We start from the raw sequence: 26,939 nt of genomic DNA on the forward strand, positions 1-26,939 counted from the left end.
GGAAAACTCAGCAGTGGCCACAGGACTGGAAAAGGTCAGTTTTCATTCCAATCCAAAGAAAGGCAATGACAAAGAGTGCTCAAACTACTGCACAATTGCACTCATCTCACATGCTAGTAAAGTAATGCTCAAAATTCTACAAGCCAGGCTTCAGCAATACGTGAACCGTGAACTTCCAGATGTTTAAGCTGGTTTTAGAAAAGGCAGAGGAACCAGAGCTCAAATTGCCAACATCTGCTGGATCATCGAAAAAGCAAGAGAGTTCCAGAAAAACATCTATTTCTGCTTTATTGACTATGCCAAAGCCTTTGACTGTGTGGGTCACAATAAACTGTGGAAAATTCTGAAAGAGATGGGAATACCAGACCACCTGACCTGCCTCTTGAGAAATCTGTATGCAGGTCAGGAAGCAACAGTTAGAACTGGACATGGAACAACAGACTGGTTCCAAATAGGAAAAGGAGTACGTCAAGGCTATATATTGTCACCCTGCTTATTTAACTTATATGTAGAGTACATCATGAGAAACGGTGGACTGGAAGAAACACAAGGTGGAATCAAGATTGCCGGGAGAAGTATCAGTAATCTCACATATGCAGGTGACACTACCCTTATGGCAGAAAGTGAAGAGGAACTCAAAAGCCTCTTGATGAAAGTGAAAGTGGAGAGTGAAAAAGTTAGCCTAAAGCTCAACATTCAGAAAATGAAGATCATGGCATCCAGTCCCATCACTTCATGGTAAATAGATGGGGAAACAGTGGAAACAATGTCAGACCTTATTTTGAGGGGCTCCACAATCACTGCAGATGGTGACTGCAGCCATGAAATTAAAAGACGCTTACTCTTTGGAAGAAAAATTATGACCAACCTAGATAGTATATTCAAAAGCAGAGACATTACTTTGCCAACTAAGGTCCGTCTAGTCAAGGCTATGGTTTTTCCTGTGCTCATATATGGATGTGAGAGTTGGATGGTGAAGAAGGCTGAGCTCCGAAGAATTGATGCTTTTGAACAGTAGTGTTGGAGAAGACTCTTGAGAGTCCCTTGGACTGCAAGGAGATCCAACCAGTCCATTCTGAAGGAGATCAGCCCTGGGATTTTTTGGAAGGAATGATGCTAAAGGTGAAACTCTAGTACTTTGGCCACCTCGTGCGAAGAGTTGACTCATTGGAAAAGACTCTGATGCTGGGAGGGATTGGGGGCAGGAGGAGAGGGGACGACAGAGGATGAGATGGCTGGATGGCATCACTGACTCGATGGACATGAGTCTGAGTGAACTCCGGGAGTTGGTGATGGACAGCGAGGCCTGGCGAGCTGCAATTCATGGGGTCGCAAAGAGTCGGACACGACTGAGCGACTGAACTGAACTGAACATGGCCCCACCCATCAGAACAAGACCCAATTTCCTCCTCAGTCAGTCTCTCCCATCAGGAAGAGACTTCCATAAGCCTCTTAACCTTCTCCATCAGAGAGCAGACAGACAGAAAACCACAAGCACAGAAAACTAACCAATCTGATAACATGGACCACAGCCTTGTCTTACTCAAGGAAATTATACATCATGCTGTTTAGGGCCACCTAAGACGAACAGGTCATGGTGGAGAGTTCTGACAAAACGTGGTCCACTGGAGAAGGGAATGGCAAACCACTTCAGTATTCTTGCCCCGAGAACCCCACGAACAGTATGAAAAGGTAAAAAGAGAGGACACTGAAAGATGAACTCCCCAGGTCAGTAGGTGCCTAATATGCTCCTGGTGAACAGTGGAGAAATAACTTCAGAAAGAATGAAGAGATGGAGCCAAGGCAAAAAACAACACTAGCTGTGAATATGTCTGGTGATGGAAGTAAACTCTGATGCTGTAAAGAGCAATACTGCATAGGAACCTGGAATGCTAGGTACATGAATCAAGACAATTCAGTAGAGTTCAATCACTCAGTCATGTCCGACTCTTTGTGACCCCGTGAATTGCAGCACACCAGGTGTCCCTGTCCATCACCAACTTCAGGAGTTCACCCAAACCCACATCCATTGAGTCGGTGATCCCATCCAACCATCTCATCCTCTGTCGTCCCCTTCTCCTCCTGCCTTCAATCTTTCCCAGCATCAGGGTCTTTTCAAATGAGTCAGCTCTTTGCATCAGGTGGCCAGAGTATTGGAGTTTCAGCTTCAACATCAGTCCTTCCAATGAACACCCAGGACTGATCTCCTTTAGGACGGACTGGTTGGACCTCCTTGCAGTCCAAGGGACCCTCAAGAGTTTTCTAAACACCACAGTTCAAAACCATCAATTCTTCGGCGCTCATCTTTCTTTATAGTCCAACTCTCACATGCAAACATGACTACTTGAAAAACCATAGCCTTGACTGGACGGACCTTTGTTGACAAAGTAATGTCTGCTTTTTAATATGCTATCTAGGTTGGTCATAACTTTCCTTCCAAGGAGTAAGCATCTTTAATTGCATGGCTGTAATCATGATCTGCAGTGATTTTGGAGCCCATAAAAATACAGTCAGCCACTGTTTCCCCATCTATTTGCCATGAAGTGATGGGATCGGATGCCATGATCTTAGTTTTCTGAATGTGGAGCTTTAAGCCAACTTTTTCACTCTCTTCTTTCACTTTCATCAAGAGGCTCTTTAGTTCTTCTTCACTTTCTGCCATAAAGGTGGTGTTATCTGAGTATCTGCGATTATTGATATTTCTCCCGGCAATCTTGCTTCCAGCTTGTGATTCCTCCAGCCCAGCATTTCTCATGATGTACTCTGCATGTAATCAGAGGGTGACAATATACAGCCTTAACATACTCCTTTTCCTATTTGGAACTAGTCTGTTGTTTGATGTCCAATTCTAAGTGTTGCTTCCTGACCTGCATACAGGTTTCTCAAGAGGCAGGTCAGGTGGTCTGGTATTCCTCTCTCTTTCAGAGTTTTCCATAGTTTCCTATGATCCACAGAGTCAAAGGCTTTGGCATAGTCAATAGAGCAGAAAGAGATGTTTTCTGGAACTCTTTTCCTTTTTCCATGATCCAGTGGATGTTGGAAATTAGATCTCTAGTTCCTCTGCCTTTTCTAAAACCAGCTTGAACATCTGGAAGTTCACCATTCACTTATTGCCGAAGCCTGGCTTGGAAAATTTTGAGCATCATATTACTAGCGTGTGAGATGAGTGCAATTGTGCAGTAGTTTCAGCATTCTCTGGCATTGCCTTTCTTTGGGATTGGAATGAAAACTGACCTTTTCCAGTTCTCTAGCCACTGCTGAGTTTTCCCAATTTGCTGGTATATTGAGTGCAACACTTTCACAGCATCATCTTTCAGGATTTGAAACAGCTCAACTGGAATTCCATCACCTCCACTAGCTTTGTTCGTAGTTATGCTTCCTAAGGCCCACCTGACTTCACATTCCAGGATGTCTGGCTCAAGGTGAGGACCACACCATCATGATTATCTGGGTCGTGAAGATCTTTTTTGTATAGTTCTTCAGTGTATTCTTCCCACCTCTTTCAATAACTCAGATTAACATTATATCTACTACTGTGGGCAAGAATGGCTTTGAAGAAATGGAGTAGCCATCATAGTCAACAAAAGAGTCCAAAATGCAGTACTTGGATGCAAACGCAAAAATGTCAGAATGATCTGTTCGTTTCCAAGGCAAGCCATTCAATATCATGGTAATCCAAGTCTATGCAGATGACACCACCCTTAAGGCAGAAAGTGAAGAACTAAGGAGCCTCTTGATGAAGTGAAAGAGAGTGAAAAAGTTGGCTTAAAGCTCAATATTCAGAAAACTAAGATCATGGCTTCCAGTCGAATCACCTCACGGCAAATAGACGGGCAAACAGCGCAAACAGCAACAGATTTCATTTTCTGGAGCTCTAAAATCACAGCAGATGGTGACTGCAGCCATGAAATTAAAAGATGCTTACTCCATGGAAGGACAGCTAAGACCAAACTACACAGCATATTAAAAAGCAGAGACCTTACTTTGCCAACAAAGGTCCCTCTAGTCAAGGCTATGATTTTTTCAAGTAGTTGTGTAGCATGTGAGAGTTGGACTATAAAGAAAGCTGAGTGCAGAAGAACTGATGCTTTTGAACTGTGGTGTTGGAAAAGACTCTTGAGAGTCCCTTGGACTGCAAAGAGATCCAACCAGTCCATCCTAAAGGAAATCAGTCCTGAGTGTTCATTGGAAGGACTGATGTTGAAGCTGTAACTCCAATACTTTGGCCACCTGATGCAAAGAGCTGACTCATTTGAAAAGACCCTGATGCTGGGAAAGATTGAAGGCAGGAGGAGAAGGGGACGACAGAGGATGAGATGGTTGGATGGCATCACCGACTCAATGGACATGAGTTTGGGTAACGTACTCCATCAGGAGTTGGTGATGGACAGTGAGGCCTGGCGTGCTGCGGTCCATCAGGTCGCAGAGAGTCGGACATGACTGAGTGACTGAATTGGACTGAACTGATGCTCTGACCAGTAATGCTCAAGAAGCTGAAGCTGAATGGTTCTATGAAGACCTACAAGACCTTCTAGAACTAACACCCAAAAAAGATGTCCTTTTCATTATAGTGGACTGGAATGCAAAAGCAGGAAGTCAAGAAACACCTGGAGTAAGAGGGCTTAGGATACAGAAAGAAGCAGGGCAAAGGCTAACAGAGTTTTGCCAAGAGAACATACTGGTTGTAGCAAACACCCTCTTCCAACAACACAAGAGGAGACTCTACACATGGACATCACCACATGGTCAATACCAAAATCAGATTGATTATATTCTTTGTAGCCAAAGATGGAGAAGTTCTATACAGTCAGCAAAAACAAGACCAGGAGCTGACTATGGCATTGACCATGAACTCCTTATTGCCAAATTCAGACTTAAACTGAAGAAAGTAGGGAAAACCACTAGACTATTTAGGTATGACCTAAATCAAATGCCTTACGATTATAAAGTAGAAATGACAAATAGATTGAACGGATTAGATCTGATAGAGTGCCTGAAGAACTATGGATGAAGGTCAGTGACGCTGTACAGGAGGCAGTGATCAAGACCATCCCCAGGAAAAAGAAATGTCTAAAGGCAAAATGGTTGTCTGAGGAGGCCTTACAAATAGCTATTAAAGAAGAGAAGCAAAAGGCAAAGAGAAAAGAAAAGATATATCCATTTGAATGCAGAGTTCCAAAGAATAGCAAGGAGAGATAAGAAAGCCTTCCTCAGTGATCAATGCAAAGAAATAGAGGAAAAGAACAGAATGGGCAAGACTAGAGATCTCTTCAAGAAAATTACAGATACCAAGGGAACATTCCATGCAAAGATGGGCTCGATAAAGGACAGAAATGGTATGAACCTAACAGAAGCAGAAGATATTAAGAAGAGGTGGCAAGAAGAACAAAAATCTTCATGGCCCAAACTCACCTAGAGCCAGACATCCTGGAATGCGAAGTCAAGTGGGCCTTAGGAAGCATCACTACAAACAAAGCTAGTGGAGGTAATGGAATTCCAGTTTACCTATTTCAAACCCTAAAACATGATGTTGTCAAAGTGTTGCACTCAATATGCCAGCAAATTTGGAAAACTCAGCAGTGGCCATAGGACTGGAAAAGGTCAGTTTTCATTCCAATCCAAAGAAAGGCAATGCCAGAGAATGCTCAAACTACCACACAATTGCACTCATCTCACACACGAGTAAATTAATGCTCAAAATTTTCAAGTCAGGCTTCAACAGTATGTGAACGGTGAACTTCCAAATGTTCAAGCTGGTTTTAGAAAAGGCAGAGGAACCAGAGATCAAATCCCAACATCTGTTGGATCATCAAAAAAGCGAGAGAGTTCCAGAAAAATCTCCTTCTGCTTTATTGACTATTCCAAAGCCTTTCACTGTGTGGATCACAAAAAACTGTGGAAAATTCTGAAAGAGATGGGAATACTAGACCACCTGACCTGCCTCTTGAGAAATCTGTATGCAGGTCAGGAAACGACAGTTAGAATTGGACATCGAACAACAGACTGGTTCCAAAGAGGGAAAGGAGTACGTTAAGGCTGTATATTGTCACCCTGCTGATTTAACTTATATGCAGAGTACATCATGAGAAATGCTGGACTGGATGAAGCACAAGCTGGAAGCAAGATTTCTGCAAGAAATATCAATAACCTCAGATATGCAAATGACACCACCCTTATGGCAGAAAGCAAAGAAAAACTAAAGAACCTCTTGATGAAAGTAAAAGAGGAGAGTGAAAAAGTTGGCTTAAAACTCAACATTAAGAAAACTAAGATCATGGTCTGGTCCCATCACTTCATGGCAAATAGATGGGCAAACAGTGGAAAGTGACACTATTTTTTTGGGCTCCAAAATAACTGCAGATGGTAACTGAAGCCATGCAATTAAAAGACACTTACTCCTTGGAAGGAAAGTTATGACCAACCTAGACAGCATATTCAAAAGCAGAGACACTACTTTGCCAAAAAAGGTTCGTTTAGTCAAAGCTATGGTTTTTCCAGTAGTCATGTATGGATGTGAGAGCTGGACTATAAAGAAAGCTAAGCAGCAAAGGATTGATGCTTTTGAACTGTGGTGTTGGAGAAGACTCTTGAGAGTCCCTTGGACTGCAAAGAGATCCAACCAGTCCATCCTAAAGGAAATCAGGCTTGAATATTCATTAGAAGGACTGATGCTGAAGCTGAAACTCCAATACTTTGGCCACCTGATGTGAAGAACTGACTCTTGGAAAAGACCCTGATGCTGGGAAAGATTGAAGGCATGATGAGAGAGGGACGACAGAGGATAAGATGGTTGGACAGCCTCACCGAATCAATGGACATGAGTTTGAGTAAACTCCAGGAGTTGGTGATGGACAGAGAGGCCTGGTGTGCTGCAGTCCATGGGGTTGCAAAGTGTCAGACTCTAATGAGCAACTGAACTAGCGTGAACTGATTAACCAAGAAGTCTGCAAGAAACCCTGGGCTTACCTCTTCGGCCAGCAAGAAATCTAAACCCTAAAACATACAGGAGTTCTCATATATTTCTGACACTTTCAGACATAATCAAGAAATCTTTAGATAGACACCAAAACTCATGGCCTCAAAGGATAAAGATATATTTTATATTCATTTCCCTTCCCCTCTCCTTTACTTATCAAATTGTTATAGTATATAGTGTGGTAAGGGTATGTTTGAGGGTACTTCAGGTTCTAAGAATCAATCTGTGACCTTTTACAGCAAGGGGCTATGCTCCATCAGAAGGCATAAATTACACTTCTCCTTTCTTATTCGTCTGAGAGTGTCGACTTCTAAGACCACAAATAAAAACAGTGGAATGCTTTAATCAGGTAAACATTTACTGCCTTCTATAATGCCCACTGCCTGCCAGACAGATGCCAAGAGGAGAGATGCGAAAGACACAAACCTTCCTGGGTGGCAAATGAGAGAGACATATAGACAGCTTTAACAGACTGTTTAAAACTTTTCCAAAAGGAAGCACAAAATATATGGAATACAGAAAACGGAAAAATCCTCCTCTGACAGAACAGGAACACAGGCAGCCATCTCAGAAGTACTGACTGAGACATATAATTCTTAAAAGATGAGTAGGCCTCAGACAAATAAGAGGTGGAAGGAAGGTTTCAGGCAGAGGAACAGCATATGCTAAGGGATGAAAGTACTCCAGAGGTCATAAAAGCTTGGCACAGAGCAATACATGGACCCATGCAGGAAACAGAAAATTGTTCTGTATAGTAGTGCAGTGTTACAGGACCACAGGGTACAAATGAGAGGTCTGAGAGGCAGTGAGAAGGCAGAAAGAGGCCAGGCTGTGCAAAGCTCCATTGTGTTATAGGACTTTAATTTATGAGGAGGTTACAAGGAACCACTAAGGTTACTTAGTTATTTAGGTAACTAAGGGTTTCTAATTGGTAGAATCACAAAGTCAGAAGTTCTGATTGAACACAGGAAGTTCAATCAGAAAGTACTGTGGAGAACAGATGGATTATTCTCTTTTGGAGATGAGAGGATTAAGGTTCCCGAAGACAACGTCAGTTGGAAGCCTGATAGTCATAAGCAGAGGGGAATAAAAGAAGTGAACTAAAGGAGTGGCAAGTAGAATGAAGAGAAGATATATTACAAATATATGATAAAAGTTAACCCGAAGTTTGTAATATAGGTAATATATGTAATCACATGACTTTTTAAAGAAACTTCTACAAGCCCAAGGACAGTTAGAAAATGCCTATGCTACTACCATGACTGTTAAATAAGATGTGTGTGTGCATGTGGGTGTTAAGTCACTTCAGTCATGTCCAGCTCTTTGCAATCCTATGGACCGCAGGCCGCCAGGCTCCTCTGTCCATGGGATTCTCCAGTCAAGAGTACTGGAGTGGGTTGTCATGCTCTCCTCCAGCGTATCTTCCTGACCCAGGGATTGAACCCAAGTTTCTTATGTCTCCTGTTCTGTCAGACAGATTCTTTACCAGTGGGAAGCACTAAACAAGGTACTAAATTATAAAGCACTGTAGAGCAATGTACAAGCTATATGGAAATATAAAAAATCTGGGCATTACTATTTCTGCTACACTTTTTCAGTAACCAGCAGGATTTCAATTGCAATAATACAGATGTTGATCTGTAGCACACTCAGTAGGAGGGACTAGAGCTAAGCTGTAATCAGAGCAAGGCCTTTAGGACCAGAGCATGAATAGAAAAACAAAGCTGAAGCAGAAGCAGCATCAGAGAGCATGTAACAGAATGAATTAGAAATTCTTAACCAAGAATCAGGTATAAATAAATTTCTAATGAGCCAGGTAATAAAAGATTTCCATAAGAATCTGAAAAGTTCTTTATTGTTTTTAGGTCTCCAGATTCTTTCATCTAGAGCATGCATTCAGTACACAGAATATAGATACTGGATTGGTAGATCGCAGATCTAATCAATCTAACCAAATATTCACAGGACTTTCCCATCCCATTTCAAAACAAAAACACCACACAAAACTAACTTTATTAAAAATAAATACTTCAGACCAAGCTTTGTAAGGCAGTGCTACCAATGAGTTTCAGGTTTACCATGACACAACCCCTTTAGATCCGCAATCTTTGCCCCCAGGGGATGATTAGGTACATCACAGGCCAGTCTGAACTGGGTGAGCCCCTTCATAGTCATAAGCAGCCTCACCTATTGCTTCTACACATCCTACATGTAGTATTGATTTTTATATGTTGCTGAAAATGACTGGGAAGCCATTGAATATAACCAAAACAATATGCTACTTCCAATTTTTGAAATTTCTGAGAGCATAATAACATGAAATACATTTTAGTTTAAAATTAAATTGCCTCCAGACTCATATTAACATGTGTAGGATTAAATGGAAGTATGTAACCCTCTAATTTTTTTTACTCAAATATAGAGAATAAACTTACTTTTGACTTGAGTATCATCCAATGCTTTGTATTCTGTACTCTTAATCGCTAGCTCCACACCATAGCCAGATAAATACATTTTCTGTGAGGATGGTTTCTGTTCAAATACATTTAAAAAAAAAAAAAGAGAAAATATTTTGTCAAACATCTGCTTTTGAATTCAGAATGACTGTGTGTTGGGACATGAGGGTAAATCATTAATACTGAAGTTTTTAATCACTGTGAAATACTGCTATTCAGGGGATATTTATATTCTCTCTAGAGACAGTTTATCAAGGAACTAGAAACTTATTGATGACCACTTCTTTACTTTCTAAAACCTTTGTCATGACACTAATGCTTTAATTACTCTTTTACAATGAAAAAAGTATTTGATCTTTTTCTGTTATACCATGATAATTTTGCCATCTTTCCCATGAGTTAATTAACAGAGGATCCAATACAAGTGAGTTTCTACAAAACTGTACTCTTTGGGGAGAACTACACATTTCCTAAACCAGTAAGTGCTTTCATTTGCTAGCTGTCTGGATGGAGGGCAACTAGAGTGTCCCCAAAAGCAAATACTGGAAAGCAGAGACAAAGGAAACAAAAAAACTCAGTGCCTTGAGCAACCTATTCAGTTCTTTCTTCATGTTTCTCGATGATTAAAATATACCAAATGCCACAGGTTAGCACCTATCCTTGCAGTGAGAGGTCACAATTTGCCTAAAAACTGAGCTGTCTGAAGTATTTGTGATCAGAATTTGGTACCTTACTTTCTTTCACCTTATATATTAAGGGCAAACATAAAATGTACTTCTAGAAATTACCATATGAAGAAAAAGAAGTCATATTTTTTAAAAAAGTAAGCAACCTGGATGAATACATGTAAACTTTTTAGAAGATTGTCTAAGGTTCTTTCTGGCTTCTAGGCTGAATTCTTATCAGTTGTGCTCTAATCATTACCATTTGGCATATTCTTCCATGGGTTAGAAAACCTGTTTAACCTAGTACTTAGCAAACTCCTGTGAAGATGGACTGATGTTGAAGCTGAAACTCTAATACTCTGGCCACCTCATGCGAAGAGCTGACTCACTGGAAAAGACCCTGATGCTGGGAGGGATTGGGGATAGGAGGAGAAGGGGACAACAGAGGATGAGATGGCTGGATGGCATCACAGACTCGATGGATATTGGTTTGGGTAGACTCCGGGAATTGGTGATGGACAGGGAGGCTTGGCGTGCTGTGATTCATGGGATCGCAAAGAGTCGGACATACTGAGCGACTGAACTAACTGAACTGTGAAGATGTTATGCCTTGGTTTAACTAAGGTCTGCATGAGGGCAGTTTTGCAATCCTACACATGACAGAGGAAGAGGCAGACACCAAATGGAAAGGAAATCTTAATAGTATACTACTCTTTTCACTCTCTTCTTTCCTCCCTAAACTTCCCCCAAGCCTTAAAAATAAGTAAGTATATAACCTGAGTGACTATTCCTGGACTATTTTATTTTCAAATAAGATGATGTAAGAATTAGCTTCAGATATGCAGAAAGTGTTTTTGCTGCCCATGCTAAAATTTAATTTGCTAATTTCTCAAGCACATGCTATAATAAAAGATAGCATGAGAAAACTGGGTTGTTTATAATTATAGTAATTTGGCAAAGTTTAAAGTCTTTTAAAGAGTTTTCAGTTTCATACAGCTCAATTAAAAAATACATTTTGACTGTCCACTCAAAAGACAATTAGTTGGTGGCTATGCTCTAAATTCACATATCTTGTTATAATTCATGAAAGAAATGCAATTTCACATAACCAGTTTCCATCATCAGTTCTGGAACAGTATTAGCTCCTCGGTAATAAAGATAAATGTTCATTAATTTCATATTTACTTTCTCTATTTGAAAATGTATTAATATAAAAATCTGAGTCATAGTTTAATAACCCGGGATTTGCAAACCAAAAATTCTCACAAGCTAAATCAACTGTTGAGAGGAATCTTTCTTCATCATCCTATTTCTTCTTTCCCTACAAAAAAAGCATCTGTTCAAAAGGTAGCGTGAATAAGTCTGTTTTTATTAGAATTACATGTTGACTAGATTTACAGTATAACTATTTTGGATGCACAATATGTAATTAATTAAATAGGTTATAATTTGATGCTACAAAGCACCCAGATAACTGTTGAGTATGCTTTCACAGAAGTATATTTAATGGTTACATTCTCCAAAGAACAGGCTGGGACACTGATTCTTAATAGATGAAAATGCCACCCAGCAGGAGCATATTAGAATCACTTAGGGACTTCTTTAAAAAAGATAAATATATACTGTAATCTCACATTCTTTTTCTGATATAACTGACATATAACATTGTATTAGTTTACGGTGTACAATAAATATAATGATTTGATATCAAATCAAATCAAACCTTTGAACAACATAGATTTGAACTATGTAAACTGCAATGATCTAATTATACATGGATTTTTTTTTCCAATTGTAAACTACACTATTACATAATCCTTGGTTGGTTGAACCTGCAGATTCTGAACCATGGATACAGAGGAGTTGTATATTAATACTTATCACGAATATTTTGGGAAGTACAAATTAAAACACTCTTTCCATGTTTGGAATATGAAATAAAAAAGAAAAGTCCTTCTAAGGGCCATTTTAGTGTGTGAGATGAGAGTTTTGGTTGCGTGTTTGTTTTGGTGGGGGGTGGAGGTGTTAAATAAAATCTGAGGTAGCATAGTAATAAGTTCTATGAAGCCATTAAAAAGTGGTAGAGTGTTATAGCAGTGAGAGTCGGGAGAGTGGGGGATAATACAACACATTTGATCTGAAACCTGAATAAGTAAGCAGCCTTTCAAACAGATTGGTTTGAGAGCATTCCTATACAACGCTTAGCACAATGAACTAATATATACTATCAATATATCAAGTTAGATTTCCTCATTATAACACATTTTCATTAAAAATAACTATGTTTATTAGTCCTACCAAATATTATACATCCTATTGTTGTATGGTTTTGTTTTTTTATCCAAGTTGTAAATCTGTTCCAGATATACATATGATAAGGGAAAGAAACATAAACAGGATACTTTCCAGAAAAGAGACAGAATCCCAATATATTTATCCACATAAAATTTACATTTGATAGTTGTGTTATCAGATATATGTATTCTAGGAAAAGTTATTATGTAATATCTAGTAGAGAAATTATAAAAAATTTTTTATAGCCAAAGTAATCCTGAATAAAGCAAGCATGTACCTGAATGTAATGCCGAAGAACATAAAGAATTTCCCCATTTTGAGCTTTTTCAGACAACACTGTGTGAAATTTACGAAATGCTCTTGTACCCATTTCTGCATAGAGAATAATCACTGGTAAATTCTCTTTGTCTGTAGGAAATTTGTGATCTCCTTTAAACAGATAGGGTCTGGGCCTAAAATGAAAACAAAACACAAACAAGAACTGAAAGTAAAGAGCATATGAGAAATAAATCATGAAACCAGAGTGGTGCCTCTAATCTGCCAGTTGGTCGTCTTCCAAGTGGCAGACCAGATAGGTAGGCCACTGGCAACAGCCCAGGGTCAGTAAAAATGTAGCAAGTTTCATTAGGGGTCAAGAATTCTTCAGCAATAAGAGAACCGCCTTGAATTCTGCCCCCATCTGCTTTTGGTTTTACACAGATGCAGCCTGGATGAGGGCTTTCCAGGTGGCATCAGTGGTAAAGAACTAGCCTCCCAATGCAGGAGACATAAGAGATGCAGGTTCGATCCCTGGGTTAGGAAGATGGCATGGCAACCCACTTGAGTATTCTTGCCTGGAGAATTCCATGGACAGAGAAGCCTGGCAGGCTACAGTCCATGGGGTCACAGAGTCAGACATGACTGACACAACTTAGCACACATAGAGCCTAGATGAAAAGCAGCAGAAACCCTAAGACACCATCAACTTCAAACTGAGCTGAATGTATCAATAACTTGATGCAAGCCTTAAGGGAAAAGAGAACTGAAGGCCCCACTGAGTCAGAGATTTTACTTCAGGTAAGGGACTGGGGCATGTGCTTTGACCCAAAGGAGAACTACTGCCCCTTTGCCATGTAACCCTAAGATCACAAAAGGTCAAAGTAACAGTGCTCTTGAATATACTATTTCCACTTGACCAGAGACAATTGCTGGGTCCCTTCCACCCTGTCAGTCATTGAATCCTAGTTGACTTAGGCCAAAATGTAAACATCAGATAGAGTTACAAGGCTTCCTGAGTCAGTTCAGTTTCAACTAAAGCTTAGCAGTAATTGTTTTAAAAGGGGTGTACTTGATGGCTGAGTCAGGCAGGTGGTGCTGTTGTACTCGGAAACTGCATTCCTGTGCACTCAGGCAGCCATTCAGTCTGTAACTGAAGTTGTGATTTCCTCCTCTCCTCCTGGGATTCTATGTTATTTCTGTTGGACCACCTGGGAATGTACTACATGTGGTAGTCTCCCAATGAGAGCATCTCCCTTTAGACTTTATGAGTGTTCACATCACTCAAAGCATATACATGTACAATATCAATACCAGTTCCAGATTCAGATATGGGAACCAAAACAGTAAAAATAAAAGTACACTGAATTGGCTTAGTGTGCATGCTAAGTTGCTTCAGTCATGTCCAACTCTTTGCAACCCCATGGACCATAGCCCACCAGGCTCCTTCGTCCATGGGATTCTCCAGGCAAGAATACTGGAGTGGGTTGTTCTCCTCCAGGGGATCTTTCCGACTCAGGGATCGAACCTGCATCTCTTACATCTCTCGCACTGACAGGTGGGTTCTTTACCACAGCACCACTTGGGAAGCCCCAATTAACCTAGAGATCATTTTAATTCCCTTTCCCATTATGTGCATCTTCCAAACCGCATCAGTTGAGTCTGGGTGCCTTTTCCTAAAGTAACAAAGACCTAAAACTCTGTATGAGGAGCTACAGTAGCAGGTATCAGAAGACTGCTATCACCCAGCCAGAAGCACAGGGAGTGAAGAACAGCACGGGGAGAGAGAAGGGGCAGCAGGAAAGAAATTCAAGTGTTGAGCTTTTGTCTCCCCAACCCACGGGGGCCTTGTCCTTCCTCTCCCAGAAAGCCACGTTGTCTGTCAACGTCCCACCCTTATTTCTAAAACCATTAAGAACTGTAAAAGGGCTGTGGCTTGGTTTCAGCCTACTTGCAAAGTAATAAGTTGGGCTTCTGTCATGTCTCATGTCTGGCAGAAGTCCCGTGTCTGGCAGAAGACGTGAGACTCTTGTGTCAAAGACAAAGAACTTTATTGCTCAGGACAGAGCAAGCAGAATGAACATTACACCTGCTCCATAAGTTTCACAACAGGGTGTGTGTAACAAAATATGGACCCAAATGGATACTACACAAACAGTGGGTGTACAAGAAACACTGTACCTGGGAAATCACTGTTTTATAATGAGCCCACTCTTCTTTTCAAAAGCAAAATTTTGAAATTTCTTTTCAAAATTAGGAATTATGTAATTCCTCAAGGTTGCTCACTACAAACACAACCATAAAAAATGGTTCAAGTAAAAAGCAGTCCAGATCTTGCCTTTTTTACTTGTCAGACCCAGCAAGAATATGCATGAATTCACAGGTTCTGTGGCAGGGTGCCTCTCCTAACAGCTTGATGTTAACCTTGTGTTAAATCTTAAATTAATTTAGATTTAATATCTAAATATTAAATATTTAAATTTTAGTTTCCATAAGAAAACTGAAATATCAGACATCAGAAATCAGAAACCAATAGCAACTCTAAACTAAAAGTTATCAAAATTCCCTTTATAAAATGCACTAGAAAAAAAAAAACACATTAGGGCAGACAATTTTGGAGTCAGTCTATTAATGCTTTAGAGGAATATATAATTCCCATGCTAAATTAACTCTTACAGAATAACATGGTTGTCTAATTCACTATATGAAGTTAGAATATTAAAATTGGCATAGATAGTTTAAATAACAGCTAATCTCATTAAAGTAGAAAAATGAGCCTTAATAAAAGCATAAGCAATCAACAAAAATACCACACCATTAACAAATAGTTTTCCCTAGCAACACAAAGAAGGTGTAATAGTTTAAAATATATTACATAATATGTCCAAAGACAGAAACTTTGAATTCATCTTAATAGGTGAAAAACAGTTCATATAATAAAACAATTATTTCTAATTCTAAAAACAGAGAAGAGTATAAAACTTCAAAGTTTTAAAAGAAGGAGTGAACAGAAGACATATGATGTCTATCCACTGAGATTTGATATAGTAAACATTTAATTCTTTAAATTTATTAATAGATTTAACATAATTCTAATTAAAACTCTACCCATGTTTTTTAGGGAGTCAGTTTCACAGGAAAAAAAGGACTCTAATGTTAGTCTGAAAGCATCAACAAGCGCAGAGCTAAGAACTTTTGGAGGGGGGAAAAAAAGCAGCTATGAAGAGGAAATTGTCCTGTGAGACACTGGAATAAATTATTAAAGCAATAAATACTAACAACATAGCACTGTTACAAGAAACATAACAGTATAGAACAAATAGATCATAGTATAAATACAATGAATATAATAACTGACTAGCACCTGAAGGGGGGAAAGATCTGACTGGATCCTTGCCTTCCTATGAAAATAAATTATACATATATTAAAAGTCTAGGGTAAAATAAAAACTTTAAGAAAGCTACTGGAAAATATTAATAAAATCTCTTACTCAGGTTTGGAAAAAACTGTCTCAGTATAAAATACACACATAAAGGAAAAATCAGGCTACATAAAAGTTTCTGTATATTAAAATTAATATGAAATATAAGAAAATATTTGAAAGTTTCCAACAAATAAGTACTAATATGAATTACTAAATATACATTACTGTCTAACATATAAATAACTCTTTCAAAATTAGAGAAACAACTTTAATACTGTTTAAAGTATAAACAATCACGCAGTAAAACACCTACTGGTAGGTACTACTCTGTAAAAATCACTACTAAGTTAATAATCTCCTCCTTATTTCTCATATTCATTTGCATTAAATACCTGGAAGAAGAAAAATGTTTTGAATAATGTGTTTATAAAAAGGTAATTCTGTATTTTTGTTATTTTTAATTTCCAAGGTACACATTCAATTTATATTTAAAGAGATATAGTCTAGATAAATCCAGTTTTATATGTTTACAGGCATACCTCGTTTTATTGGGTTTTTTGCTTCATTTATGGCACTTCACAGACAACTGCATTAATCACTGAAGGTTTGTGGCAACTGTATTGAACGAGTCTATGGTACCATTCTTCCAACAGCACTTGCTCACTCCCTGTCTGTGTCACATTTTTGTAATTCTCTAATTCTTGCAGTATTTCATACTCTCCTCCAGCAAAAAGATTAAGACTCGCGGAAGGCTCAGATGGTTAGCATTTTTTAGCAATAAAGTGTTTTTAAATTAAGGGATGTACATTTTTTAGACAAAATGTCATTTGTACACTCAACAGACTATGGTTTAGTGTAGACGTACTTTCACATGCACTGGGATACCAAAAACTTCAAGTGAATTACTGCAGTATTCACTTTATTGAGGTGGAACTGAAGCCACAATATCTTTGAGGTCTGTCTGTATTTGAAAAAGCTAACTTATGCATATAAAATATCTCTCCCATGTGTTTTATGGTATTTTGGTACCCTAAAATCAAAAGCTAATCAAGACAAAATATTGAAAGTACTTATATATTTTAGAGAAGGACTTAAGACTCAGATAAATATTCAGAGCACATTCTTTTAAACACATTCTTAGAATATTACAATTTTTATTGTAAGAAATTTCTATTTCAACCCTCATCTCTCTTTATAAACTGCTCCTTTTACTACAGGCTATCATTAATTTACCTTGAAGCAGCCTTCTTCAGCAGCTTTTTAATCTCATTAATTTTACAGGTGTATTTCTTATGGATAACCACAAATGCAGCACAGCCATCTGGGGGGGGCTCATCAGCTGCAATCTAAGATTTCAAAGACGACACTTAGCTACAGTACCTGGTAATTACAATATCATTTTTAAAACTCACACATTACTTTGATTAAAATAGCTTATCAACTACTATTAAGTTATTGCTCTAGTTAAAGTAAAAATATCTATACACAGGGAGAATCAAACAATTAAACAAAATCAACTTTACAGTAGGAAAATATGCTTTGAAATAGTTGAAAATGTCCCATTAAACTAAAATATTTATAGTTAATTTCAATGGTGATTTGTCCTCATTATTTCCTTATCTCAGTTCAGTTGCTCAGTTGTGTCCAACTGTTTGCGACCCCAAGGACTGCAACACACCAAGCTTTCCTGTCCATCACCAACTCCCAGAGATTACTCAAACTCATGTCCATTGAGTCGGTGATGCTATCCAACCATATTATCATCTGTGATCCCCTTCTCCTCTGGCCTTTAATCATTCCCAGCATCAGGGTCTTTTCCAAGAGTCAGTTCTTCACATCAGGTGGCCAAAGTATTGGAATTTCAGCTTCAGCATCAGTCCTTCTAATAAATATTCAGGACTGATTTCCTTTAGGATGGACTGGCTGGATCTCCTTGAGTTCAAGGGACTCAGGAGTCTTCTTCTCCAACATCACAGTTCAAAAGCATCAAAACTTCAGTGCTCAGCATTCTTTACAGTCCAACTCTCACATCCATACATGACCACTGGAAAAACCGTAGCTTTGACTAGAGGGACCTTCACTGGCAAAGTAATGTCTCTGCTTTTGAATATGCTGTCTAGATTGGTCATAACTTTTCTTCCAAGGAGTGTCTTTTAATTGTATGGCCGTCTGCAGTGATTTTGAAGCCCCCCAAATGGTCTGATACTGTTTCCACATCTGTTTGCCATGAAGTGATGGGACCAGATTCTATGATCTTAATTTTCTGAATGTTGAGTTTTAAGCCAACTTTTTCACTTTCTTCTTTCACTTTCATCAAGAAACTCTTGAGTTCTTTTTTGCTTTCTGCCATAAGTATGGTATCATCTGGATATCAGAGGTTGTTGACATTTCTCCCGGCAGTCTTGATTCCAGCTTGTCCTTCATCCAGTCCAGCACTTCTCATGATGTACTCTGCATATAAGTTAAACAAGCAGGGTGACAATATACAGCCTTGACTTACTCCTTTTCCTGTTTGGAACCAGTCTGTTGTTCCATGTCCAGTTCTAACTGTTGCTTCCTGACCTGCATACAGGTTTCTCAAGAGGCAGGTCAGGTGGTCTAGTATTCCCATCTCTTTCAGAATTTTCCACAGTTTGTTGTGATTCACACAGTCAAAGGCTTTGGCATAGTCAATAAAGCAGAAATAGATGTTTTTCTGGAACTCTCTTGCTTTTTCCATGATCCTGCAGATGTTGGCAATTTGATCTCAGTTCCTCTGCCTTTTCTAAATTCAGTTTGAACATTTGGAAGTTCACGGTTCACATACTGTTGAAGCCTGACTTGGAGAATTTTGAGCATTAATTTACTAGTGTGTGAGATGAGTGCAATTGTGTGGTAGTTTGAACATTCTTTGGCATTGCCTTTCTTTGGAATTGGAATGAAAACTGACCTTTTCCAGTCCTGTGGCCACTGCTGAGTTTTCCAAATGTGCTGGCATATTAAGTGCAGCACTTTCACAGCATCATCTTTCAGGATTTGAAATAGCTCACCTGGAATTCCATCACCTACACTAGCTTTGTTTGTAGTTACTCTTCTTAAGGCCCACTTGACTTCATATTCTAGGCTGTCTGGTTATAGGTGAGTAATCACACTACCGTGATTATCTGGGTGGTGAAGAACCTTTTTGTATAGATCTTCTGTGTATTCTTGCCACCTCTTCTTAATATCTTCTGCTTCTGTTAAGTCCATACCATTTCTGTCCTTCATTGTGCCCATCTTTGCATGAAAAGTTCCCTTGGAATCTCTAATTTTCTTGAAGAGATCTCTAGTTTTTCCCATTCTATTGTTTTCCTCTATTTCTTTGCACTGATCACTGAGGAAGGCTTTCTTATCTCTCCTTGCTATTCTTTGGAACTCTGCATTCAAATGGGTCTATCTTTCCTTTTCTCCTTTGCTTTTTGCTTCTCTTCTTTTCACAGCTATTTGTAAGGCCTCCTCAGACAACCATTTTGCCTTTTTGTATACATCAAATAACTATAAAATTAATGAAATATTTAATTATATTAAAATCAATGGTCACAATGAAAATATAGTCAATGATAGACTATGGAACCAGGTTTATAAATTATAGATCTTTTTTAACTAAAGATATTCACATTAAGAAATTTATGTTTCTAGTATGCTTCTTTGTCAAATACAGTCTGGGTATTTTTACATACTTGTTGAAACATCTGAATAGTTGGAGAGTATGCCCTTATAGAGAAAGCAAACTTTAAGAGATTGATATGTAAATTGTCCAAAAATTGTCCAGCTTTCTTCAGGATTAAGTTGTTGTAAGAATAATCTGATTCTGTGAAAAGAATTCAAAAGAAAAGGATGTTAGTATTTTGTATTTCAACACATTAGCACATCTCTCAGTGTACAGCTAACTAAACTAATGTCATATTTTAAGATTGGAACAGAAGGTATTACAGCCAAAGGGAAAATCAAGATCTCCATATTTTAATTTACTTCATTTGTACCTTCCAGTGAAGTCCAGGCAATCAATACAAGCCCAGATGAAAATAATCTTGTCATTAAAATCTAAGTGGAAGGCACCAACATTCACTCCCAGGTTGCAGAGTTATAATACATGGATCAGATAAGGCCCTACTTAAAATTTAAGAGGAGACGAAGAACAGCATAGAACTCTACACCATCTCTAGACCAATTCTTAACCTGCAATTAAAAATTCTTTGTATAATTTTTTGTTTAATGCTATCCTTCCCATTAAGCTAAGCTGTTGAGGCAGGAATCTTTTCTAGTCTTTCAATTATACCTTTCTACTCTTGGCATACAAAATAAGACATTTAATACATTTATGGAATTAATATTTAAGAAGGGAACAGACCTTTTCATTAAGGCCAATAATACTTTCCTAACCCTGTATTTCAAAGAGTCATCATATGAGACTCAGTATGCTCATTCACTTCTACTTCAACAAACTACAGGTGATTTTTCAGGAAGTTATACTGAGTTCCCCTCCAACAGTCAAAAAATAATGCAAGATTTGCTTTGGTAGTAAAAGCAACACAAAAGCAACTAAAGAAGAGATATTATCTTTAAAATGGATTTTAAAAAATCCTAATTGCTACAGGGTCAATAACATAGTCAAAATTTAATCACAGAACAAAAATAAGACTACATCAGTCAAAACGGATTGGTTTTATAAGAAAACAGAGAACTGAGTCAACTGAAACAAATCTTAGTACCAGGCAGAGACATCAAAATTTGTCAAGGTCACTGTTAGTTGCTCAGTTCTATACAACTCCCTGTGACCCCATGGACGGTAGACCACCAGGCTCCTCTGTCCACAGGATTCTCCAGGCAAGAATACTGGAGTGGGTAGCCATGCCCTCCGCCAGGGCATCTTCCTGACCCAGGGACTGAAACCATGTCTCCTGCCTTGCAGGCAGATTCTTTACCATCTGAGCCACCAAACTGTCTCTAATGTAGTAACAGATGTAGGATTCAGGGGTTTACAGAAAGAAAATATGTATTTTAGGCTTAACTTGCAAGACAATCATGAATGCACTGGCCTATTTTATATTTTAGGTAATGTTTAAAAATAACTAAATCCTTCCTTACCAACTAACCTGCCAATAATGATTTTGCTCTTTCAATATCTTTCATATTTAGTTTCACCTTTCACTCAGTTTTTTACATATTGGCATTTAATATACATAAATCACTCATTAAAAAAAAAAAAAGCCACACCAGCACCTAATGAGTTAGGTACTGGCTCATCTTATTTGCCTCATAGTCAATCCTGGAAAATTTAACAATACTTTGTCTCTACTTCCTCAACTTACTATAGTGTTTCAATAATATACCAGTAAAACTGCCCTCTAACTCACTACTAATTTTTCTGTTGATAAAGGTTAATACTTATACTACTTGGTTCATCTTTAGTATTTGGTAACATTGGGCTCCAAAATCACTGCAGATGGTGAGCGCAGCCATGAAATTAAAAGACACTTACTCCTTGCAAGAAAAGTTATGACCAATCTAGATAGCATGTTGAAAAGCAGAGACATTACTTTGCCAACAAAGGTCTGTCTAGTCAAGGCTATGGTTTTTCCAGTAGTCATGTATGGATGTGAGAGTTGGACTATGAGGAAAGCTGAGGGCCGAAAAATTGATGCTTTTGAACTGTGGTGTTGGAGAAGACTCCTGAGAGTCCCTTGGACTGCAAGGAGATCCAACCAGTCCATTCTGAAGGAGATCAGCCCTGGGTGTTCTTTGGAAGGACTGATGCTGAAGCTGAAACTCCCACACTTTGGCTACCTCATATGAAGAGTTGACTCACTGGAAAAAAAACTCTGATGCTGGGAGGGATTGGGGGCAGGAGGAGAAGGGGGACAACAGAGGATGAGATGGCTGGGTGGCATTACCAACTTGATGGATGTGAGTTTGAGTGAACTCTGGGAGTTGATGATAGGCAGGGAGGCCTGGCGTGCTGCAATTCATGGGGTCGCAAAGAGTCGGACACGACTGAGTGACTGAGCTGAACTGAACATCTATCACTTATCTCTCAACATGGCTTTCATGATACCACATTTTCTAGGTTTTTGCCTACCTCCACTGGTACTCCTTAGACTCTATCTCATGTTCTTCTCTGGTTATCTCTTAAACACTGGTGTTCTTTATCTATTTTCTTCTCATTCCATCCTTTCTCCCTGTAACTGCCACTACCTTCTTGGTGTTGCTAATTTCCAAATCCTATCTTTTAGCTTAGATTTTTTAACTTAAATCTCTCACTCATATCCGCTTACTGCATATCCTCACTTGGATATTCTACAAGCATTTCAAATGTGACACATCCAGACAGCAAACATTTTCCTACCCCAAACCTGATTCTCATTTATAAGTAACTAAGCTAGAAATGTCATAACCTTTTCTAAAAATCTTTCCTTTAAAATATATAGACAACTTTACTTGTGTAGAAACTACTAAAATCTTTATGGACTTTGAGATTTTTATATACTGAGAACGTGGAAAAATGAAAATTGACAGACTCTAGAGTCAGATAAACCTTGGTTGACATTTCTGATTCACCACACAAAACAACACAGGTTAGCTAATTATCTTGAGACATCAATAAATACATAACTCTGTGGGAGAACCATACAAAAACATTTCAAAACAGGTATCACTACGAACAAAGCTAGTGGAGGTGATGGAATTCCAGGTGAGCTATTTCAAATCCTGAAAGATGATGCTGTGAAAGTGCTGCATTCAATATGCCAGCAAGTTTGGAAAACTCAGCACTGGCCACAGGACTGGAAAAGGTCAGTTTTCATTCCAATCCCAAAGAAAGGCAATGCCAAAGAATGCTCAAACTACCGCACAATTGCACTCATCTCACATGCTAGTAATGTTCAAAATTCTCCAAGTCAGGCTTCAGCAATACGTGAACCGTGAACTCCCTGATGTTCAAGCTGGTTTTAGAAAGGGCAGAGGAACCAGAGATCAAATTGCCAACATCCGCTGGATCATTGAAAAAGCAAGAGAGTTCCAGAAAAACATCTATTTCTGCTTTATTGACTATGCCAAAGCTTTTGACTGTGTGGATCACAATCAACTGTGGAAAATTCTGAAAGAGATGGGAATACCAGACCACCTGACCTGCCTCTTGAGAAACCTGTATGCAGGTCAGGAAGCGACAGTTAGAAATGGACATGGAACAACAGACTGGTTCCAAACAGGAAAAGGAGTACGTCAAGGCTGTATACTGTCACCCTGCTTATTTAACTTCTATGCAGAGTACATCATGAGAAACGCTGGACTGGAAGAAACACAAGCTGGAATCAAGACTGCCGGGAGAAATATCAATAACCTCAGATATGCAGATGACACCACCCTTATGGCACCAAAAAGCATCTTGATGAAAGTGAAAGAGGAGAGTGAAAAAGTTGGCTTAAAGCTCAACATTCAGAAAATGAAGTTCATGGCTTCCAGTCCCATCCCTTCATGGGAAATAGATGGGGAACACTAGAAACAGTGTCAGACTTTATTTTTGGGGGCTCCAAAATCACTGCAGATGGTGACTGCAGCCATGAAATTAAAAGACGCTTACTCCTTGGAAGAAAAGTTATGACCAACCTAGATAGTATATTCAAAAGCAGAGACATTACTTTGCCGACTAAGGTCCGTCTAGTAAGGCTATGGTTTTTCCAGTGGTCATGTATGGATGTGAGAGTTGGACTGTGAAGAAGGCTGAGCACCGAAGAATTGATGCTTTTGAAGTGTGGTGTTGGAGAAGACTCTTGAGAGTCCCTTGGACTGCAAGGAGATCCAACCAGTCCATTCTGAGGGAGATCAGCCCTGGGATTTCTTTGGAAGGAATGATGCTCAAGCTGAAACTCCCATACTTTGGCCACCTCATGCGAAGAGTTGACTCATTGGGAAAGACTCTGATGCTGGGAGGGATTGGGGGCAGGAGGAGAAGGGGACGACAGAGGATGAGATGGCTGGATGGCATCACGGACTTGATGGACATGAGTCTGAGTGAACTCCAAGAGTTGGTGATGGACAGGGAGGCCTGGCGTGCTGCGATTCATGGGGTCACAAAGAGTTGGACACGACTGAGCGACTGAACTGAACTGAATTCAGTGTTTACAAGGTTTTAATATACTGGCACATAATGTAAACTGTCCTCATGAAATAGCAGGAAACTAGCACCTGAGTTCAAAAAGTTAATGTTCAACATTTACACTGTGTTTTAGGCAAGTGTATCACTGAAATTATTCTTCAGTGTAGAGTATTTAAAAGGCCTCATGGAGATTCAACAACCTAGAAAATTATAAGTAACTAAGGGTTTTAATGTATTCTCTAGGATAATGTCTTGAAAACAAATTCAGTGAAGTCTGTTAGTTTTTAACATATTTAATTCCTCATATATACTATTTCTTCCTATGCCTAGCAAGATCAGCAATGAGGCGGCAATATGCATTTGACTCTCACCATTATGAACAACTTCAACAGAATTATATTTTTGTGTTAGTAATCTTAATACAATTCATTTTAGCTGTTCAACCTTGAAATACATACATCTCCTATGCCTGAGTTTAGGTATTCCTGAGCTTATATTCCATCTTGTTAATGACCTGCCTCGTCTGTCCAGACATGATGTTTCATTTAGGTATAAAATACGCTAATAAACCCAAGTGACTTAAAGGGTTCAAAATTTATAAAAGTAATTTTCAAGACAGCTTCTCCAATAGAAAATGTCACCAAAGAAGTCCATAAACATGTACTGAGAAGAAAAAATCTGGGATAGGGGCACTCAGGATTTTAAGTGAGAGCCAGAAAATCTGGTGTTTGTTTTTTAACTATCATGAAAACCAGATATATCCATCTTTTTTTTTTTAATTTCAAATAGCAAAATTAAAATTACTGTTCAGTTCAGTCGCTCAGTCACGTCTAACTCTTTGCGACCCCATGGATTGCAGCATGCCAGGCCTCCCTGTCCACCATCAACTCCCAGAGTTTACTCAAACTCATGTCCTTTGAGTTGGTGATGCCATCCAACCATCTCATCCTCTGTCGTTCCCTTCTCCTCCCATCTTCAATCTTTCCCAGCATCAGAGTCCTTTCAAATGAGTCAACTCTTCACATCAGGTAGCCAAAGTATTGGAGTTTCAGCTTCAGCATCAGTCCTTCCAATGAATATTCAGGACTGATTTCCTTTAGGATGGACTGGATGGATCTCCTTGCAGTCCAAGGGACTCTCAAGAGTCTTCTCCAACATCACAGTTCAAAAGGATCAATTCTTCTGCACTCAGCTTTCTTTATAGTCCAACTCTCACATCCATACATGACTACTGGAAAAACCATAGCCTTGACCAGACAGACTTTTGTTGGCAAAGTAATGTCTCTGCTTTTTAATATGCTGTCTAGGTTGGTCATAACTTTTCTTCCAAGGAGTAAGCGTCTTTTAATTTCATGGCTGTAGTCACCATCTGCAGTGATTTTGGAGCCCCCCAAAATAAAGTCTGTCACTGTTTCGCCATCTATTTGCTATGAAGTGATGGGACCAGATGCCACGATCTTAGTTTTCTTAATGTTGAGTTTTAAGCCAACTTTTTCACTCTCCTCTTTCACTTTCATCAAGAGGCTCTTTAGTTCTTCGCTTTCTGCCATAAGGTGGAGTCATCTGCATATCTGAAGTTAATGATATTTCTCCCAGCAATTTTGATTCCAGCTTGTGCTTCCTCCAGCCCAGTGTTTCTCATCATGTACTCTGCATATAAGTTAAATAAGCAGGGTGACAATATACAGCCTTGACATACTCCTTTCCCAATTTGGAACCAGTCTGTTGTTCCATGTCCAGTTCTGTCGCTTCCTGCCCTGCATAAAGGTTTCTCAAGAGGCAGGTCAGGTGATCTGATATTCCCATCTCTTTCAGAATTTTCCACAGTTTGTGGTGATCCACACAGTCAAAGGGTTTGGCATAGTCAATAAGGCATAAATAGATGTTTTTCTGGAACTCTCTTGCTTTTTTGATAGTCCGACGGATGTAGGCAATTTGATCTCTGGTTCCTCTGCCTTTTTAAAACCAGCTTGAACATGTGGAAGTTCACAGTTCATGTGCTATTGAAGTCTGGCTTTGAGAATTTTGAGCATTACTTTACTAGCGTGTGAGATGAGTACAATTGTTTGGTAGTCTGAGCATTCTTTGGCATTGCCTTTCTTTGGATTGGAATGAAAACTGACCTTTTCCAATCCTGCGGCCACTGCTGAGTTTTCCAAATTTGCTGGCATATTCAGTGCAGCACTTTCATAGCACCATCTTTTAGTATTTGAAATAGCTCCACTGGGATAAATACAAAACCAACAATCTCCTATTGCTTTACAAGTAGACTTCTAAGTGGTCACAGTTTCTCCTTGCTATCTACTCCTGTTTTCTCTTCTGCTTGTCTTCCTTTCCCTATGATTTCACTAAATCCTGTCATCCAAACTCAACTCCAGCACTTACCACTGGAAAGGCTGTCCTGTTCTCTGAAATACTAACCAGGCACCTCTTTACATACTTCCATGTTATACCTATCCGTCTCTAGTAAAGCTGTGATCACTTACTAGTACATGTAGCAGTTTCCATCATATTACAAGGTTTGGAGAATATAGATCACATTTATTCATGTTTATATTCTCAGTATCTAAAGCATCACATACTGTCTCTCATGATTCAAGTAATGATTTCTGAATAATGAAGGTTTTTAGTACGTTTTTTGAAAGAGTAAATTACTTGTTTTTGGAAATAATTTCAGTTTAAAATATTAAAGGTATGTCTGTTCTGTTATCTTAAGCCTATCTCATAAAAATCATAAAATTGTTGCACTTAAAG

The 26,939-nt window shown here is 38.9% G+C and overlaps 1 protein-coding gene across 4 annotated transcripts in view; it reads right to left on the minus strand.

Annotated features, from left to right (window-relative positions):
• Window positions 1-26,939, minus strand: part of UGGT2 (UDP-glucose glycoprotein glucosyltransferase 2) — a 148,226-nt gene that overhangs the window by 113,872 nt on the left and 7,415 nt on the right. For all 4 annotated transcript variants that reach the window (XM_069601914.1, XM_069601913.1, XM_069601916.1 and 1 more), the window contains exons 3-6: window positions 19,771-19,901; window positions 17,306-17,418; window positions 12,670-12,844; window positions 9,412-9,508 (exon numbers count right to left, since the gene is read on the minus strand). In XM_069601914.1, the coding sequence (XP_069458015.1) occupies window positions 9,412-9,508; window positions 12,670-12,844; window positions 17,306-17,418; window positions 19,771-19,901 (516 nt within the window). The remainder of the gene's footprint in view (window positions 1-9,411; window positions 9,509-12,669; window positions 12,845-17,305; window positions 17,419-19,770; window positions 19,902-26,939) is intronic.

This window comes from Ovis canadensis, chromosome 10 (genome assembly GCF_042477335.2).
Source record: "Ovis canadensis isolate MfBH-ARS-UI-01 breed Bighorn chromosome 10, ARS-UI_OviCan_v2, whole genome shotgun sequence".
Lineage (NCBI taxonomy): Eukaryota > Metazoa > Chordata > Mammalia > Artiodactyla > Bovidae > Ovis > Ovis canadensis.